Source organism: Chrysemys picta, chromosome 3, assembly GCF_011386835.1.
Source record: "Chrysemys picta bellii isolate R12L10 chromosome 3, ASM1138683v2, whole genome shotgun sequence".
Classification (NCBI taxonomy): Eukaryota; Metazoa; Chordata; order Testudines; family Emydidae; genus Chrysemys; species Chrysemys picta.
The window spans coordinates 6893621-6911482 of NC_088793.1; the positions used below are offsets into that span (position 1 = coordinate 6893621).

The 17862-nt window shown below is 49.1% G+C and overlaps 1 protein-coding gene and 1 long non-coding RNA gene across 2 annotated transcripts in view; both read left to right on the forward strand.

Moving 5' to 3' along the window:
* NUGGC (nuclear GTPase, germinal center associated) overlaps positions 1-14526 on the forward strand; it is a 126996-nt gene extending 112470 nt beyond the window's left edge. The window contains exons 12-16 of the mRNA XM_065587428.1: positions 128-266; positions 2679-2787; positions 6863-6999; positions 10974-11064; positions 14019-14526. Coding sequence (XP_065443500.1) covers positions 128-266; positions 2679-2787; positions 6863-6999; positions 10974-11064; positions 14019-14086 — 544 coding nt within the window. The 3' untranslated portion in view covers positions 14087-14526. The remainder of the gene's footprint in view (positions 1-127; positions 267-2678; positions 2788-6862; positions 7000-10973; positions 11065-14018) is intronic.
* LOC135982137 (uncharacterized) overlaps positions 1-17862 on the forward strand; it is a 530422-nt gene that overhangs the window by 490783 nt on the left and 21777 nt on the right. The window lies entirely within an intron of this gene.

The following is a 17862-nucleotide window of genomic DNA, read 5'->3' on the forward strand; positions in this document are numbered from 1 at the left end:
CAGCTGTGGGATTGGAGGGGGGGATACAGATGGCTTAGAGCCACCTTTGTTTCTCCTCCGACCTCCCCACTCAGCTGTGTCGAGCCCATTTGTCTTTTTAGTGATTTGTATTTTATTATCCAACTAGGATCCAGAAGGGAACCAGAGCCTCACTGAAACCCTGCCTTGATATGTTCAAAGACTCGGTGCAGGAGAAAATCCGTGAGGTTGGGAAGAAGAGCCCAGTGACCAGTGAAAACTGCAAGCTCAACTTCTTCATTGAGGAAGTAAGTTGAGGTTAAGAAAAGAGTGAGTGCTCTGCCCTGCCAGACAGCACATCTGGGGTGAGACTCATCCGGCTATCCTGCCCCTCTGCTTGGCCGAGGAGGGCTGCAGGATGGGAATAACCATGGAAGGGTAACAATGGGTGATGAGGACTCTCAGGGAGTGCAGGATCGGCTCTGTGATGAACTCTGCCTTCTGACCCACTGATAAGAGACATGAACAGCTGTAGGTTGTAGCCAACACACAGTGCTTAGCATTTATTACCTGGCATCCATGCAGGGCCAGACTCTCAGGTGCAGCAGAGCTGTGTTTAGCACAGGACCCAAGGGGGGAGCGCGGGGGGTGGAGAAATCGCCTTGACTCCAGGACTGGTTTGGCCCTGGTGTGACTTAGAGCTCCCTAAAGGCCTAAATGACACTGGTAATGGTTCTCCTAGGGACCATCCTGACTGGCAAGGAGGGTCAAAGCCCAATGCAGCGTGCTCCAACCCCCTCCCACTCCCTGATACATTAACATGCCTCCTGTGCCGGATGGGTGCGTCCAGTGATGTCGGCCCAATGGGAGGGCCAAGGACCAATCCCCAGTCTGTAAGATAATCAGACATCGAATCTCTGTGCACACCAACGAAACCTGGTCAGATTGAAATAAATCACAAGGATTGAAAATAATCCTGGTCCAAGGCAATGCTCCCTCTCATTTTTTCCATCCATGGGCGGAATGAATTTTGTTATGTGCACCGAGGGATGTGCGCCACCAGTAGACACACAAAACCCAGATATAATTTTTTTTAAGTTACCACAGGGATAATTACTCCAGCCAGGACAGGTTAGGCATTTTAGAACTCGCTACTCAAAGAATTAAATTTAAGTGTAAGAGAAATAAAAATTATGAAATGCAGAGACCAGTCAAAAAACTCAAATAGCACACTTTGAAAGAATAAAAGTGCAGAGAACGTATGTGCATTGCAGGAAGTATCAAGATGTAACAACAACAGTAATACAAGTATGTGTTGGGAGGTGAGTGTGAAAGAGACAGAGATTGGGTGAGACACAGAGACTGTGTGTGTGTATGTGACAGACTGTGTGTGCGCGTGTGTGTGTATATGTGACAGAGACTGTGTGTGTATGTGACAGAGACTGTGTGTGTGACAAAGACACTCTGTGTGTATGGGTGTATGTGACAGACACTGTGTGTGCGTGTGTGACAGAGAGACTGTGCGTGCATGTGTGCGTGTGAGAGACAGAGACAGAGACTGTATGTGTGCTGGCTTCTGGGGAAGTTTCTGAGACATGCCATGCGCTGAGACATGCCGTGTGCTGAAAGCGCTCCTGCTCTGTCCTGAGCCCTGTCTTCCCTCCCCCGCTCTGCAGAGATGGGGTACATGGCAGGGGGAGAGGGAGAGAGAGAGACAGACAGAGATTGTGTGTGCTGGCAGCTGGGGAATTCTCGAAGACCAGCTGGTTCAGACCTCAGACCACAGCAGCTCTCTCCAGCTCAGAGTCCTGAGCCAGGCTGTCCCCTCTCCCTTGCTCTGTGGAGATGGGGTACAGGGGTGGGGGGGGGAAAGGACATCCTGACATCAGCACCTCCCTCCCACAGCTCCCTCTGCACAGCCAGCAGGAGGGTCTTGGGAGCAGCTGCAAGAGTAACATGGCTGCAGAGCAGCAGGAGGAGGGGCACCTGAACACACGCTGTCAGATGTGCGCGGCTCTGCGGCACTTGAATCTCTCCTGGGCAGCTGCCCAACCGTGCAGCTTAGAGGGAACAAAGGTCCAGGGTCCAGGATAGTTCCACTCCCCTCTGCACCAGTTCCACCATAGCACTGCTAGGCTGCTGATGTGTTTAAGGTCTGGTCTCTTGTGAATTCCTAGGGCAAGTACCCCCACTGCTTTATACCATTGGAAAGCAACTGGGAATCCCAAAGGACATACCAGACTGGGTTCTCATCCTCATAGCTAACGAGAGAACCTGCCCCCTTAACTGGCTGGTGATTATAATCAGCTGGAGCCACCAGGGCATATGTTGGACACTGTGGACTGGACGAGGTCGTAGAGGTGGAAAACCATCAGAGACTCAAAGTCTGCACCTCCAACCAGGGAATCTTCAGACACCCTTGAGGCACAGGAGCAATGAAGTTAGTTAGAAGGCACCAGGTGTTCTTTAGCCTTTAAGCTGGGGAAAAGTTTGTGGAGCTCACTGGCTGTTTGAATTCACATATTTGTATCTAAAACTCTGGCCTTAAGAATCCCACACCTGCATATTCCACCTTGATTCTGGGTCTTACCAATAAGCCAACCACCTCCCCACCCCCGAATCCCTGATCAGGTCTTCTGTTCCAAACCGTTTATTTAGATCGTTTTTACAATTGAGGGATTGAAAAGATAACGGCAAACTCTTTAAATTGATTCACACAGACAAACATCATCCTGAGGACCCTGGAAAGAGAGATCCTTAAGAAGAAGATGGCTGTCTACCAGTCCCTTCCGCTGTCCATCCAGAGTGACCTAAAGCCTTACTATGAAGGTAGGACCCTTTTGCTGAGTGACCCTGCGTTTTGTGGTGTCAGTTTGTTCTCTGGCATTGGGGAGTGATGATGATGATGAACTTCTTTAACTGTATCCTCCAAAGCCAGAGGGGGCACCATTGCACTGACGCACTGACTCACACAGACCCATCAAGTAAATGAGTCACACAACGAAATGACTGGAAAGTATTATCGAGAAAAGACTTTGTGAGGAACTGGAGAATCAAGTAAGCAACAACCAATCTGGGTTTGTGCCAGGAAGGTCAATGATTGACACAGCATCTGCAGCCCAAATACTGCAGGAGAAGTACAGGGAGAAACGCAAGGAATTGCATTTAGTGTTTGTGGACTTAGAGAAGGCTTATGACAGCGTCCCTAGAGGTGATGCCGGTGGACGCGCAATCTGCTAGAGTTATACGTTCAGACTATCATGGACGTGTACAAGGGCCACAAAACAGTAATGAGGAGCAGCTCCGGCTCCAGTGGGCCATTTACTGTAGGGTCTACAACAAGCATCAGCTTTAAGCTCATTCCTGTTTGTGACTGTAATGGACACCTTGAGGCAGGGCATTAGGAGAGAGGCTCTATGGAGCAGGCTTTTCACGGATGACATAGTGTTGTGCCACAAGGATAAACATGAACTAGAAAGGGACCTAGAATGATGGAGGGCTGCAGGAGCAAAACATGGCTTACAAATCAGCTGTCAAAAGATGGAATACACATGATGCTTCATGGAGAGGGACAAGGAGAAGCCAGTAAAGCTGGATGGTATAGAGTTACAGTCTGTGCAACAATTCAAATACCTCGGATCAGTGTTGAGCCTTGATGGGAATGGGGATGTGGATGTTAAGAGTGTCATGAAGAGCACTTGGTGTAAATGGAGGGAGTTGATGAGGAGTTCTCTGCAATACAAACATGCCAAGAAAACTAAAGAGCAAAGTATAAGACCATGGTTAGACCAGCCATGACATAAAGGTCAGAATGCAGGCCAATGAAGAAGAGAGAACTAATTCACATTGCTGAAATAAGAATGCTGTGGGGGACAATGAGTAAGAACAGAGCTGAGAGGCTAATCAGTGAAATGGTACAAGCCATGATGCAGGTAGTTCCCATCAGGGAAAAACTGAAGGAGCGTTGACTGAGGTGGCCGGGTTGTGTGAGACAACGACACATTGGAGATGTCGATGAGAGAGTATAATATCCACTAGTCATAGGACAAAGACCACAAGGAAGACCCAGAAAAGGGTGGTTTGAGATGCTGGAGAAGGACATGAAGAAGTTTCATGTCCGCTTGGAAGATGGACTTGACAGGAACGCTTGGAGACCAAGAACAAGAGCCACCGACCCTGACTAAAACAGGACAGGAAAGCGAAGAAGAAGTTTGTTCTCTAGCCTCTTGAGATGTTTTTTTTCCAGACAGATAGAAGAACTCTTCTTGCCTCTCACTGGGAACCAGTTACAGGGACAGTTTCATTAGCACCAGTAAAGCATGAAGCAAAATATGTAAATTGGTGTTCTTGGGCAACATGGGTTTGGTGGTGCCGCAGATTCGGCCGGTGCTCCCTTCCAGCCATCCAGCAGACTGGGGGGGGGGGTAGGGTGTTGTCGTTGCCATGGTAATGCTGTTAAGCTGTTACAGCTGCTCAGTGCATCTGTTCTTGGAGCTCTGGTGTTATCAGCACTACCAGATAGTGCAGCCTGCTAATTCAGCAGCCCTCGATGTTACTCATAAAGAAAGACCACAGGCACAGTTCAGTGACAAAGGCACTTGGGCAGGTTTATTGCCCTCCAGGCACAGTGCCCCCTGGCAAGGAGTGGCTCAGTCAGCAGGTAGAAATTCTACTGTCCTGTTGACCATGCAAAGGGTTAAGGTGAGATACCCCAACATTAATACACTGAGACAAACAACTTACAGACGACCTTATGTGTTTCATGATACCTGCTTGTTACCTCCTTGCTCCTGATTAATCACTTCTGTCAAATCGTCTTATCTTGTGCTAGATTAGGGGTGTACCTGTGCTAGCCTTCTGGAATGTGTTTACATACATACCCAATGACTGGTGCTTCTTAGAAGTGCCTGTGTTTTAGCAGTGATGGCAGGATCCTTGCCAAGTTCATGTACCAGACAGTGAACTTGTAAGCACCTGCTTTAATACGTGGCCTGACTTTGGTTCACAGCCTCTGGTTCAGGTCCCATGACCCCGTGCTCCATACTCTCTCTCTCTCTCTCTCTCCTCCCCCCCCCCTACTGGGGTCAGTCTGAGATCCTTATGGATGGGTGGAGGCAGAGCAGTCCCTTGGATACGGCGAATTGAGGTGACTGCCCCGGGCCCCGCGCTTTGATAAAATCATGAGGAGGTGGGCAGGGAGGTGAGGCGGGCCATGGGTGGGTGAGCAGGGTGAGGAGGCGAACGGGGAGGCAAGCGGCAGGTGGATAGGGGGTTGAGGAAGAGCCCCCAACCAGAACCTCCCCCTCTCCCCAGTGCCTCCTGCCAGCTGGCAGACCCCACCGATCAGTGCCTCCCCCTCCCTCTCAGCACCTACTGCCTGCTGCAGAGCAGATGTTTTGCAGCATCAGGAGGCCCTGAGGGGAGGGGGGAAGGAGCGAGGGTGCAGTGTGCTCGGGGATAGGAGCGGAACTGGGCGGGGAAGAGATGGGGTGGGGGTGGGAAGAGGGAAGGCGGGTGGGGCCTTTGAGAAAGGGGTAGAATGTGGTGGGGCCTGGGCGGAGCCAGGGGGAGCACCCCTGGGCAGATTAGAAACTCAGCACCTATGTCCCGGGCACCGCATCCTCCTGGGGATGGCCCTGGGTGGAGGAGTTCCAGAAGGATTAAAGGCGTGGGAGAAGGAGCCAGGACACTGCACTGAGGCAGAGGAGTGGGATGGGGAAGAGTCATAGAATCATAGAATATCAGGATTGGAAGGGACCTCAGGAGGTTCTAGTCCAACCCCCTGCTCAAAGCAGGACCAATCCCCAACTAAATCATCCCAGCCAGGGCTTTGTCAAGCCAGGCCTTAAAAACTTCTAAGGAAGGAAATTCCACCACCTCCCTAGGTAACCCATTCCAGTGCTTCACCACCTCCTAGTGAAAAAGTTTTTTCCTAATATCCAACCTAGACCTCCCCCACTGCAACTTGAGACCATTACTTCTTGTTCTGTCATCTGGTACCACTGAGAACAGTCTAGATCCATCCTCTTTGGAACCCCCTTTCAGGTAGTTGAAAGCAGCTATCAAATCCCCCCTCATTCTCTTCTGCAGACTAAACAATCCCAGCTCCCTCAGCCTCTCCTCATAAGTCATGTGCTCCAGCCCCCTAATCATTTTTGTTGCCCTCCGCTGGACTCTTTCCAATTTTTCCACATCCTTCTTGTAGTGTGTGGCCCAAAACTGGACACAGTATTCCAGATGAGGCCTCAACAATGTCGAATAGAGGGGAACGATCACGTCCCTCGATCTGCTGGCAATGCTCATACTTATAAAGCCCAAAATGCCATTAGCCTTCTTGGCAACAAGGGCACACTGTTGACTCATATCCAGTTTCTTGTCCACCGTAACCTTTAGATCCTTTTCTGCAGAACTGCTGCCTAGCCATTCGGTCCCTAGTCTGTAACAGTGAATGGGATTCTTCCATCCTAAGGACTCTGCACTTGTCCTTATTGAACCTCATCAGGTTTCTTTTCGCCCAATTGTCTAATTTGTCTTGGAAGTCTTGGAACAGGGATTGGGATCTGGCACAAATCAATTCCTGCTCAGCATTTCACTGGCATCTCTGCAGTGCCCTGAGGCAGTGAGGTCCCTCCCACTCTGGGTCAGGGCACATGTGGGCATGGAGGGTCATTTGCATTGAGGAATATGAGGGAGTGTCATTCTCTGGGGCAGGCAGGCTGGCTCCTTTCTCCAGCACTAAGGTCACTGTCACTAGAAGAAGCAGCTAGATGTCCCTTCGAGTGGTGCCATCACTGCCATTGGCTGCCGTTCTTTTCTTCACCTAAACCCAGTACGTGCCACCCTCCCTGCCCCAAATCCTTCCCAGTCTTGTCTAGAGCTGTGACTGCTCCCATCTTTCCAACAGAGGCGGCTAAGATCCAGGGGCCACGATCCTGCCAGAGGATGCAAAATATCCTCAGGGAGAACATTGAGAAAGAGACGGCGGTTGGAATGTTTGAGAAGGCAAAGGAGAAGATGAAGATGCAGCTCCAGGAACTGAAGGTGAGAGACACTTCCCCCTGCTCTGTGGGGCTGTATTTATGGGTTTGGGTGGTGCTGTGTGGCAACAGTACAGTGTCCACAGAGGGAGCGGCCCAGAGCAAGCTACCCAGCCAGAATGTAGGCCAAAGATATTGGAGCAAACCCTCTGCTCCATGGGATGTTCAGTTTCCACCTAGAGCAGACACAACGTGACCTTGATTTTCAAGGCGTCCTTTAAAGGTCTGATCTTGCAAACACACATGTGCCTAACAGAACAGCACCATTGACTCCAGTGGAACCACAAATGGGCTTTAAAGTAAGTGTGGGCGTGTTTGCAGAATCATTGATATTTATTATTTGTGTTACCATAGCGCTAAGGAGCACTGGTCATGGCCAGACCCCACCGTTTTGGGCGCTGTATAAACATAGAACAAAAGGACAGGCCCTGCCCCAGAGAGCTTACAATCCAAGTATAAGACAAGAGACAACAGGTGATCAGAGTGTAAATGATCTCTTTACAGTGAGCTGCATGGAACTCGAAGGTGTAGCAAGAAAGGGTAGTGACTGCACCATTTTCCTGACAGTAGGTGTATGCTCTAGCAACTCGGACCTTCTTTGTATAGAACAACAAGCAGTTTTTTTAACACCTGGCTCAGTGTAATGAACAACACTTTCCACAAGCCTGTTAGAGGGATGTGCCCATGGTAACTGTGAGCACATCTGTTTGTAGGTGAATCCAAGTATTTGCAGGACACTGGAAGATGCAAACAAGCAGTTTGATGCTGCTCTCTATTTTTACGCATGCAAACTGATGGGGCCCACAGTGAGTGTGAAGGCTTGTTGAACCAGCCCTATGTGTCTCTGTGGAAAGTACTGAGCATAGCTACTGCCTAGATATTACAAGAAGCAACTGTGAGTTGCAAACAGTTCTGGTGACATTCTAAATGTTGTTCCCTGATATAGACAAGGTGGGTGAGGTAATATGTTCTATTGGACCAGCTTCTGTTGGTGAGAGAGACAAGCTTTTAAGCTTCACAGAGCTCTTCTTCAGGTCTAGAAAAGGTAACTAGTGCATCACAAATACATACAAGGTGATACTGATGGTTAAGCATAAGGGTTTAACATGTGGCACCACTTTAAATGAAGTGGGCAGGAAACACCTCTGCAGTCATAGGACAAAGGAGGGTTAGTAGGTTACAGATTGTTGCAATAAGCCATAAATCCAGTGTCTCTGTTGATCCTTGATTTTTTGGTGTCTAACAGAGTTACGTATTTAAGGTCCCAGGCTTGGCTTTTGAGTGTGTTGTGCAGGTTGCCTTTGAGGAAGAGGACTGAGAGATCAGATATGGAGTGATCACTTAGTGAAAAGTGTTCCCTCACTGGTGACAGGGTACTTTTGTCTCTTATCATTTTTCTGTATGAGTTCATTGACGGTGTAGTGATTATCTGGTTTCACCCACATGGTGGTTGTTGGGGAATTTGATGCACTGGATGAGATACACCATATGTTGTGATAGGCATGTGTAGGACCCCTGGATTGAAAAGTGTGTTGTGGGGTGGGCAGGGGATTGATCATCGTAGCACTAGAGATATATCTACAGGTTTTGCAACTGTTCTGGCAGGATCTGGTGTTGCTTTGAATTGGTATGTCCTGGTCCATGGGGACTTTGCTTCTGATTATGAGATTAGCACGTTTTGGGGGTTGTTTTGAATCCAGCAGAAGGGTTTTAGGGAAAAAATTCTTTCAAGGTGTGGTCCTTATAAAATAAGGGCTGTAATTGTTTGACACCCGTGGGTTGATTGTATTAGCCACTCCATTATCTTGCCGAGGATTAATCTCAGACTGACAGACCTATAATTACCCAGATCATCCTGTTTAACCTTTTTAAATATTGGCACAACACTAGCTTTCTTCCAGTCTTCTGGAACTTCCCCAGTGTTCCAAGACTTATTGAAAATCAACATTAATTGAGTGAGTTCCTCAGCCAGCTCTTTTTGTACTTTTGGATGCATGTTATCTGGACCTGCTGATTTTTAAATGTCTAATTTTAGAAGCTGCTGTTTAACATCGTCCCAAGATACTAGTGGAATGGAAAGAGTGTTATCATCATTGTATGATATGAGTGTGACACTCTTTACCTCAAAGTAGCACCCTGGAACCCCCATATTCATCACTGTCATGTGATTGATATGTTTTGTACAAAGCCTGTCTTGTGAGGTATCATTTTAAATGTCTTCATCTTTTGAACCTTAATATCCCGTTGAATCGCATGTGCGATCATTGTATGTGACGTTATGAAGTATTGCTGTATGTGTTACTGAAATATGTTGTGAACTTGGGAGACGCCCACAGCCAGCCTTTCAGTGGCAGCAAAGTGTTAGAAGAAAAGGAGTGGCACCTTCATGGTGATGTATATATGACCCTGCCGACCCGCCGCCTGCTCAGTTCCTTCTTACCGCCCATGACGGTCATTGGAACAGCTCAGTCTCTTGCATCTGCAAGCGCCTTACCTAGTGGTTCCCTTGTTTTGTGTAAATAGTCATTAGTCAGTTAGTTGTTAATAGTTGTAGATTAGTTTAGCTTACCTTGGGGGGCTCTCCCCCTGTTCTACTCTCCCCAGCGCTGGGGCATGCCTCAGTCGCAGGGGTTTAAGGCGTGCAAGAGGTGTGCGAAGCCTATGCCCACAAGCGATCCAAACGCCGCCTGTCTCAAGTGCCTCGGGGGGGCCATCAGACAGATAAGTGCCCAATTTGCAGGAGCTTCAGACTTAGGACTAAGAGAGAGCAGGACTATCGTTTGAAGCTCCTCCTGATGGAGCGGGCCCTTCGGCCTTAGCCAGAGCCGGCACCGGCATCCTCGGTGCACAGCGCACCTGCCTTGGTGCGGGATGTCCCGGCATTGAGGAAGGACTCTGCCAGGGAGCACCAGCACCGCTCCCTGGCCCGCAAGGCCTCCAGGCGGCACCATTCTCAATCCCCAGTGCCACATAAGAAAAAGAGGCCAGATAGGGGACATTCCCCAGTCAAGAAGCCGAGGGGGGATTCCAGTGGGGTGCGTCCTCCGGTGGGACACCCTCAGTCTGGTCCTCAAGAACCAGCACTGTTGATTCCGGCCCCAGTGGCGGAGCTGTTGAGTCCAGCGAGAACAGACTCCTCTACCAGGGACGACTTGGAGGATGTGCTTGATCTCCCCTCCACTCCGGACACCTATGAGGCAGCCTGAGACCTCATCGCCATGATGGTGCAGTACCCGGCCCCGCAGGTGCGGGGCCCGGCTTCGCAAACTCAGGCACTGCCAGTGGCATCGGCGATGGCGCCGACTGCAGTGTCAAGCCCGGCCCCGCACCTAAGTCATGGGATGCCAATAAGCTGGATCTCTTCGGCCATAAAGTCTATTCGACTGGCGGGCTCCAGCTTCGAGCAGCGAACCAGCAGGCAGTGCTGAGTCGCTACGCCTTTAATTCCTGGAGCTCGTTGGCTAAGTTCCAGGAGTTAATCCCGGCCGACACTTATGAGGAGAGGCTGAGGGAACTGGGATTGTTTAGTCTGCAGAAGAGAAGAATGAGAGGGGATTTGATAGCTGCTTTCAGTTACCTGAAAGGGGGTTCCAAAAAGGATGGATCTAGACTGTTCTCAGTGGTACCTGATGACAGAACAAGAAGTAATGGTCTGAGGGATCTGAGGGTCAAGCTGGGCTCTTTCCTTTCTGCCTGTCAAAACCAGCAATAAAAGCTCTGCAGGGCAAACAAGGTTCATATTTACACCTGTGCAGCCCCACAGCCTTCACATGATGCCCTAGGTGGTACTTGTATGACTGGTTGGTGACACTGCACAGCAGTGGTTGGTTGTGATTAGAACTTCACAGACTATTCAGCAGGTGCTACACCAGATGGTGCAGACTCCAGCTCCTTGTCCCCTAGATGAGCTGACTGTTAGGACTGAGTTGCTGTGAGGTCACTTCCATGCTCACGTGCTGTGCAATGTGTTCGCTGCAGGACTCTGTCGTGACAAAGCTGCAGACGGACATTTCCACCATGCTGAAACTCGCCTGGTCTCACCGGGAAGAACTCACCGAGAGGCTACCAGGTAAAACTCTGATATCTCTTCCTGGGTATGGGCATGGCTGGAGTCAGAACCCTCTCTGCCCCCCATGGTATGAAATGCTTCAACAAGAGGCATGTTCTCCCGTGTACAGGCTGCCCTACAGGGGGCAGTGGCTGAACCAGGCCCTGACATGACATTTGAGTGTGAACTGGCCTGTGTGTATGGGGAGAAGTCCACTGCCTTAGTACGTGGAGCCGCAGTGTGGGGGGAAAGAGGAACGTCCTCCCAGCAAGGGCTGGATGGCTCAGTGGGGCTGGAACACACCGCTACTCCACCCTCCCTCCTTAAAAAGGGGTCTAATGCAGAAGGTCCCTGTGAGGGCAGGAGCTGCATTTTATGCAGATCCAGTGGCCCCAGTGAAGGGCATCAGAGCCTTCCCAAGTGGGGAAGAGTGCTGGGGGGCCCCTGCCCCTTCCCCCCAATGTCCCACCCCCCACAACCCCTCCTCTTCCCCCAGAGACCCTGCTCCCCAGCCAAGCCGGAAGATGGAGCGAGGTCTGGGGGCTGAAAGCAGTCCCCTGCCTGTGTCCCCACATGCCAAATCCCCCACCCAGGGCAGGTGGAGGGTCCGTGGCTCCCCACAGCTGCCCATGGCACAAGTCTTACCATGGCCGGGCTGCAGCTCCGAGCCTTCCCTCCGCTGGCCAGAGCCGGGTCAGGGACAGAGCCGTGGGCAGCTGTCGCGGACGCTCCACCTCCACCTGCCCTGCGCTGGGCAGAGAGCCCAGGGGGCAGGAAAATGGGCCAGGGGCTGCTCTCACTCCACACCCTGGGCAGGTCGAGGGTCCGTCGTGGGTCCCACAACTGCCCGGGCTCGCTGACTGGGCTCCACCTTAGCCTGCCCATGGGATGGGGCCTTGGAGGGAAGAGGAGGGTGTCAAGGCTGAATCCCCACTCTGGCACTTCCTTGCGGGCCTCCACCTTCTGCACTCGATTTTAAAAATTAATACTGGCTATTCCAGGCTTGTATTACACTCCCAAGGTTACAGCTTTTCTCTGACCTTGGCTTGGTAAATGCTGCCACCACCCAAATGCAACCCCCCTCCCCCTTTGAACCCAGGAAGGAGCACTTGGGAATTCTTCCCTGTGGGGTACCCTCAAGCCCTCCGGGGAAGAGCTGAGAAAGAAAACAAAGGAAATTAGCTGTTGCCCCCAGCTAATCAAACAGCATAGGCACAAACCTCTTAGTACACCAGAAATCCAATCCTGTTCTTAACAAAGGTAAATTTTATTAAAAACTAAAAGGAAGAAAATACATCCAGAACTTAGGCTTTTGCTAGATTTTAAAAGAGCAATTCCAAAAATCAAGCACTCAAACTAGCTTTCTTGGGGGTTCAGCTTAAATGTTACAAGCAAACAAAAGCATCTGGGGTTAGCACGGAGGAGATCCACAAGCCAAAATAAGAAATAAACCTGACTGTGTCTAACTAAACATTCCCTATCCAAATACTTGCTTGTAGGTCTGCAAGATGAATTTTCATACCTGGTTCAAGCCTTACACAGCATTCCTGCTTATAGCATTGCTGCTCCGTGTCTCCTTCTCCAGAGAAGGACAGACAAAGGGGACGTTTTTTTCCCATTTTAAAAAGTTTTAGCCTCCCATTGGCTCTTTTGGTCAGTTGCCCACTCCTTTTCCTTTACCTGGGGAACTTTGTTAACCCTTTACAGGTAAAGCAAGCACAGAACAGCCACCAAGAGGGACTTTATAGCTAACTGGCTGGCTGGGTGTTCATAAAAGGGAGCTACCCCTCCACCCCCTTTCATTTACTGCAGGGGGCAGGGGGCGGGGTCCGCCCCAGTGAAAAGTGCAGGGGCCTGGCCTGGCCACTTTCAAAAAGTGGGAGGGCTCTGGCCCCCCTAGCCCCATACAACAGTCATGGAGGGGCTGCAGATGGAGCAGGGAGAGTTGTATGGCCACCTTACATCCTGGCCAACCCAACCTGTGGGCTCCACACATACAGCCTAGATACTCAGAGCACTTTCTATTGACTTGAGTGGCTGTGGGATAAACAACTTACCCAAGGGCTCACAGAGAGGCTGATAGAGCTGGGAATCAAACCCAGGTTTCCTGAGTGTTAGGGCAGTGCCTTAACCACAAGGCCATCTGCTCTGTTGCTGGTTTTACTGCATACTTCTGTGTGGCCTTGGGTAAATTACTGAATTGCTCTGTTTCCCCATCTGTAAAATGGGAATAATGAGACTTTACCCACTTTTCCAAAGTACTTTGAGCTCTATGGATGAAAAGCCCTAGGTGGGTGCTAAGTACGATTAACTCAAGAGTAAATAGATTAATAAGAGTGGAGGTGTCTACACAGGCAAATGGCCCATCTGCAACTGCTATTGGCAAATATCCCCAATGGCCAGCAATGGGACACTAGAGGGGGAGGGCTCTGAGTCACTACAGAGAATTCTTTCCCAAGTGTCTGGCTCACGGGTCCTGCCCACATGCTCAGGGACTAACCGATCGCTGTATTTGGGGTCAGGAAGGGATTTCCCCCCAGGTCAGATTGGCAGAGATCCTGGGGGGGTTTCACCTTCCTCTGCAGCACGGGTCTCTTGCTGGTTTAAACGAAAGTAAAATGGTGGATTCTCTGTAACTTGAAGTCTTTAAACCATGATTTGAGGACGTCAGTAACTCAGCCAGAGGTTCTGGGTCTATCACAGGAGTGGGTGGGTGAGGTTCTGTAGCCTGCGATGTGCAGGAGGTCAGACTAGGTGATCATGATGGTCCCTTCTGGCCTTAAATTCTGAGTGTATGAGGTATTAAAGTCCTGATGCAGCCAAGTACTTCAATACATACAATGGTAACCCTTGTTTTCCTTCGTTTGTGTGGGAGATTAGAACACTTTCCTTGCTACATAATAAAGGCAAATGGACAATTCTTGTTCAAAAGAAAGAAAATGAACCATGTTTTAATCCGCTGTTCTTTTTTGCAGACTTACAGGATGAATACCAAGAAATTGAAGAGATTCACAAAACGCTGCAAAGAAAGAGACATTCTTAAAAAGAGACACCAGAAATTCTCTATCACAAAATCTGTGTTTTAATGACCCTGTTAGAGACTTTTCTCTATAATTGTGTGTGGTGTTAATTGAGCTATTTCAATGACTTATTTTCTCTTGTTTAATAGTTTGTAAATCTGGAATTTAAATCACATTTTATTGTAATTAATTAGAGCATGAAATATAGGTTAAATGTCCCATCATGGAATGCTGAGAGAGTAAAGATTCACTCTCATTTCATGAATTCGCAATGCATTGTAATAGTAGCTTGTAGGGGATAACCATGTTTTTATACTTATCTTAGTCAAAATACTTTGTTCATAGATTTTAATTCCAGAATATGCAAAAAGCCCAGCTTGCTAATGGTGGAATCAATTGTGTACATGTCAAATGCAGACTTGGATATGTTATAGCAACAGAATTAAAACTGCTGAGGAAATTATTTTTTTCTGCAATTTTTTTAAAAATTTCAGGTTTGGGGGAAAAAAATCTGCACATTTTGTTAGTTGCTTAAAAAAGTCAGCTTTTTTCTGTGTTTTCATGAAAACCAAAAATGTTCCATGAAATGGACTTGATTTCCTAAAATTTATGATTCATCAAGAAAATGTTTTGATTGAAAAGTTTCTACCGGCTCTTCTGATGTCCTGTCCCCTGGAATGTGCCGGGGGCTCTGTGCCAAAGCCTCACTTTCAGGTGACTTTCCGTTTTGCAGCCAGAGCAATAAAAGCTAGCACAGCAGACCTCACCTCCCTCTGTCTGAGTCTGTCTGTCTGTCTGACTGGCTCCAGAAATAGAACATTTGATGACATGGAATTTAGATCCCACGATAGGATTGCCAACTTCGTAATACACCTCTACCCCGCTATAACGTGACCTGATATAACACGGGTTCGCATATAGTGTGGTAGCAGCGGGGCTCCGGCGGCGCTTTAAAGGGTCCGGGGCTCCGGCTGCTGTGGGAAGCCCCGGGCTCTTTAAGTCACCGCTGGAGCCCTGCCGCCCTTATGCCGGGGCTGCGGCAGCGGGGCTCGCCGGCAATTTGAAGGGGCTGGGGCTCCCCGCAGCCGGTGCCCTGGGCTCTTTAAATCACCGCTGCAGCCCTGCCACCGCTACCCCCATATAACGGCGTTTCACCTATAACACGGTAGGGATTTTTGGCTCCCCGCGACTGCGTTATATCAGGGTAGAGGTGTATTTAAAAACTGGACAGTCCAGTAGGAGTGCCAGAACCTCCCCTGTCCTGCCTCTTCCCCCTGAGGTCCCGCCCCTGCCCTGAGGCCCCACCGCTGCCAGGCCTCCTTCCCCAAGGCTCTGCCCCTGTTTGCTTCTATTTCCCCCTCCCCTGTCACTTGCTGCTCTTCCACTCCCCCAGGTCAGGAGGGAGTCTCATCTGCAAAGCCGGGATTGGGAGCTGCAGTCACCTGATGCAGGTAGGAGGTGGCCCCGGCTGACTAGGGGCTGGAGCGGGTGATGATCCGGTACCTCCCCCATCCACAGGAACCGGACATTGGGGGTCTGATCAGTAGATCTGACCGGACACTGTGAGGTGCTCTTTTCGACTGGACAGGGCACCTGGCCATCCTATTGCACGAGTGTCCAGTGCTCCCACTGCCTGACCAAGAAGATGAACAAGTAAGCAGCAAATAATGCTACAAAAAGGGGATTCACGTCACCTAGAGGTACAGGCTGTCCTGGAACAGCAGGAACCAGCCAGCTAGAGAAGGGGAAGTAGGGAAATAAAGAGAGAATGGCAGACAGGGGTTGTGCAATTACTGCCAGAACTGTTCAAACAGAGCAGTGCCCTGTAAACAGGCAGACAGATTGATGGATATCATGCAAGCAGGCCGGCACACAGCTTAGCCTGCACTGAGGGTCTATAGCCAGCAGAGGGAGACCAAGAACAACGAAACGAGTGTGGAAGCACACAGCCAGCAGAGTGTGATCGATCATGGATAGGGCCATAACAAAACAATTCCCCGTGGAAAAGGCATCCAGGAGGCGTGAAGTCCAGCAGGACAGCAGTGAAATGGCACCGTTTGTGGGCAGTGTTGGTGAGTTCAACAGCACCTGCGAATCGTGGGTGGTTTACCTCCAATGTTTTCAGCAACTGGTAACCTGCAACACGGTTCCAGACAGACAATGAGTTTCAGCCTTGCTGTCAGTGATGGGTCCAAAGGCAGGTGGGCTGCTGTGTGACCTGTTATCTCGAACTGTGCCCAGAACTGCTACATGTGCTGCAAATACTGCAGTGATGCAGGAACATTTTTCTCCTACTCCACTGATGGTAGCAGAACGATATCAGATTCATCAGCGACCTCAGGGAACTGGAAAGTTAGTAGCACAGTTCATTGCTGCTTTAAGGAAGCTGTGAGAGCATTGTCAGTTTGGACAAACATTAAGTGATACCCTGCACAACCAGTTAGTCTCTGGATTATGCAATGACCGGGTCCAGAAGACGTTATTGACGTTATCAGCGCTTACATTGAAGAAAGCTGTTGAAGTAGCAGTTGCAATGGTGACCGCAGAGAAGGATTCTCTGGAATTTAGTGTGAACCAAGTAGTTTACCTCTTGCATTGGTGAGACAGAGGACCATGGGCACGTAAGGAATTTCTGTTTGACCGTTGTGCACAAACTGGGCACTCTGAGATGGATTGCTGAGAACATCAGGTTATTTGCAGCAAGTGCCAGAATAAAGGAGACATTGCCATGGTCCATTACACAGTTCAGTGACCAACAACACAGCAACTGTACATCCAAGAAGACACCTCTGATGACTAAATCTAAGAAGGGATCGAAGTTGGGAATTCTTAATGTGGGAAAAGATAAGAGCTCTAGTGACACTGACCAAGACCTCGCATTACATGTGTTCTCAGAAGCTGGAGTCAGAGATGGCATTTGGTTACAAGCTTGATCGAAGGAATTCCTACAATAATAGAGCTTGATACTGGACATGCTGTATCACTGATTTCTGCATCTACCTATCACCAGATTTTTTCACAAGTTCCCTTGGAAGAAATCTCCAAGGTTTTGAAGACTTATATCAGAAAAAAGTTAGTCTCAAACGGCATGCTCCATGTGAAAGTTGAACTAGATGGACAATCAGTCATTTTACCTTTGTATGTGATTGAAAGAAAGTATCTACCATTAATTGGACTGAGATCAAGGCAATCATAAAAGCACCTCGAAATCTTCAAGAAATACAGGACACGCTCTCTCCAAAGTTTTTGTAAAATAACTTGGACAGATGAGCGATGTGTCAGTGAATCTCACTGTTCAGTCTGACAGCCAGCCAAATTATTGCAAGCCTGGACATGTGCCTTCTGCTCTGAAGCCTCTGGTGGAAGCTAATTTGGACCATTTAGTGAACATTGGAGTCTAGTCACCAGTTTCAAACAGGGAGTGGGCTACACCCATCGGACCAGTGATCAAGCAGGATGACTCAGTCCGAATTTGTTTAGATTTCAAAGTGACACTGAATCCAGTTTTATGTAGTGGATACTGGTCTACACCTCGTATTGAAGATTTATTTGCTACTCTTAGTAGCAGGTGCCAGAAAGCCATGAATGAGGTTCTGAAGACACTAATTGGAGTTCATGGCTATTTAGATGACATCCTGCTTACAGGAGAGGATCATCTTTGAAATTTGAACACTGTCTTGCAACAGTTGGAAGACCCTGGACTGAATACAGGGAGACAAAAATAAGTCATTCAAGCCTTCAGTTGAATACCTTGGACATGTAATTGATGCCATGTGCTGAAGGAAATCCACAAAGAAAG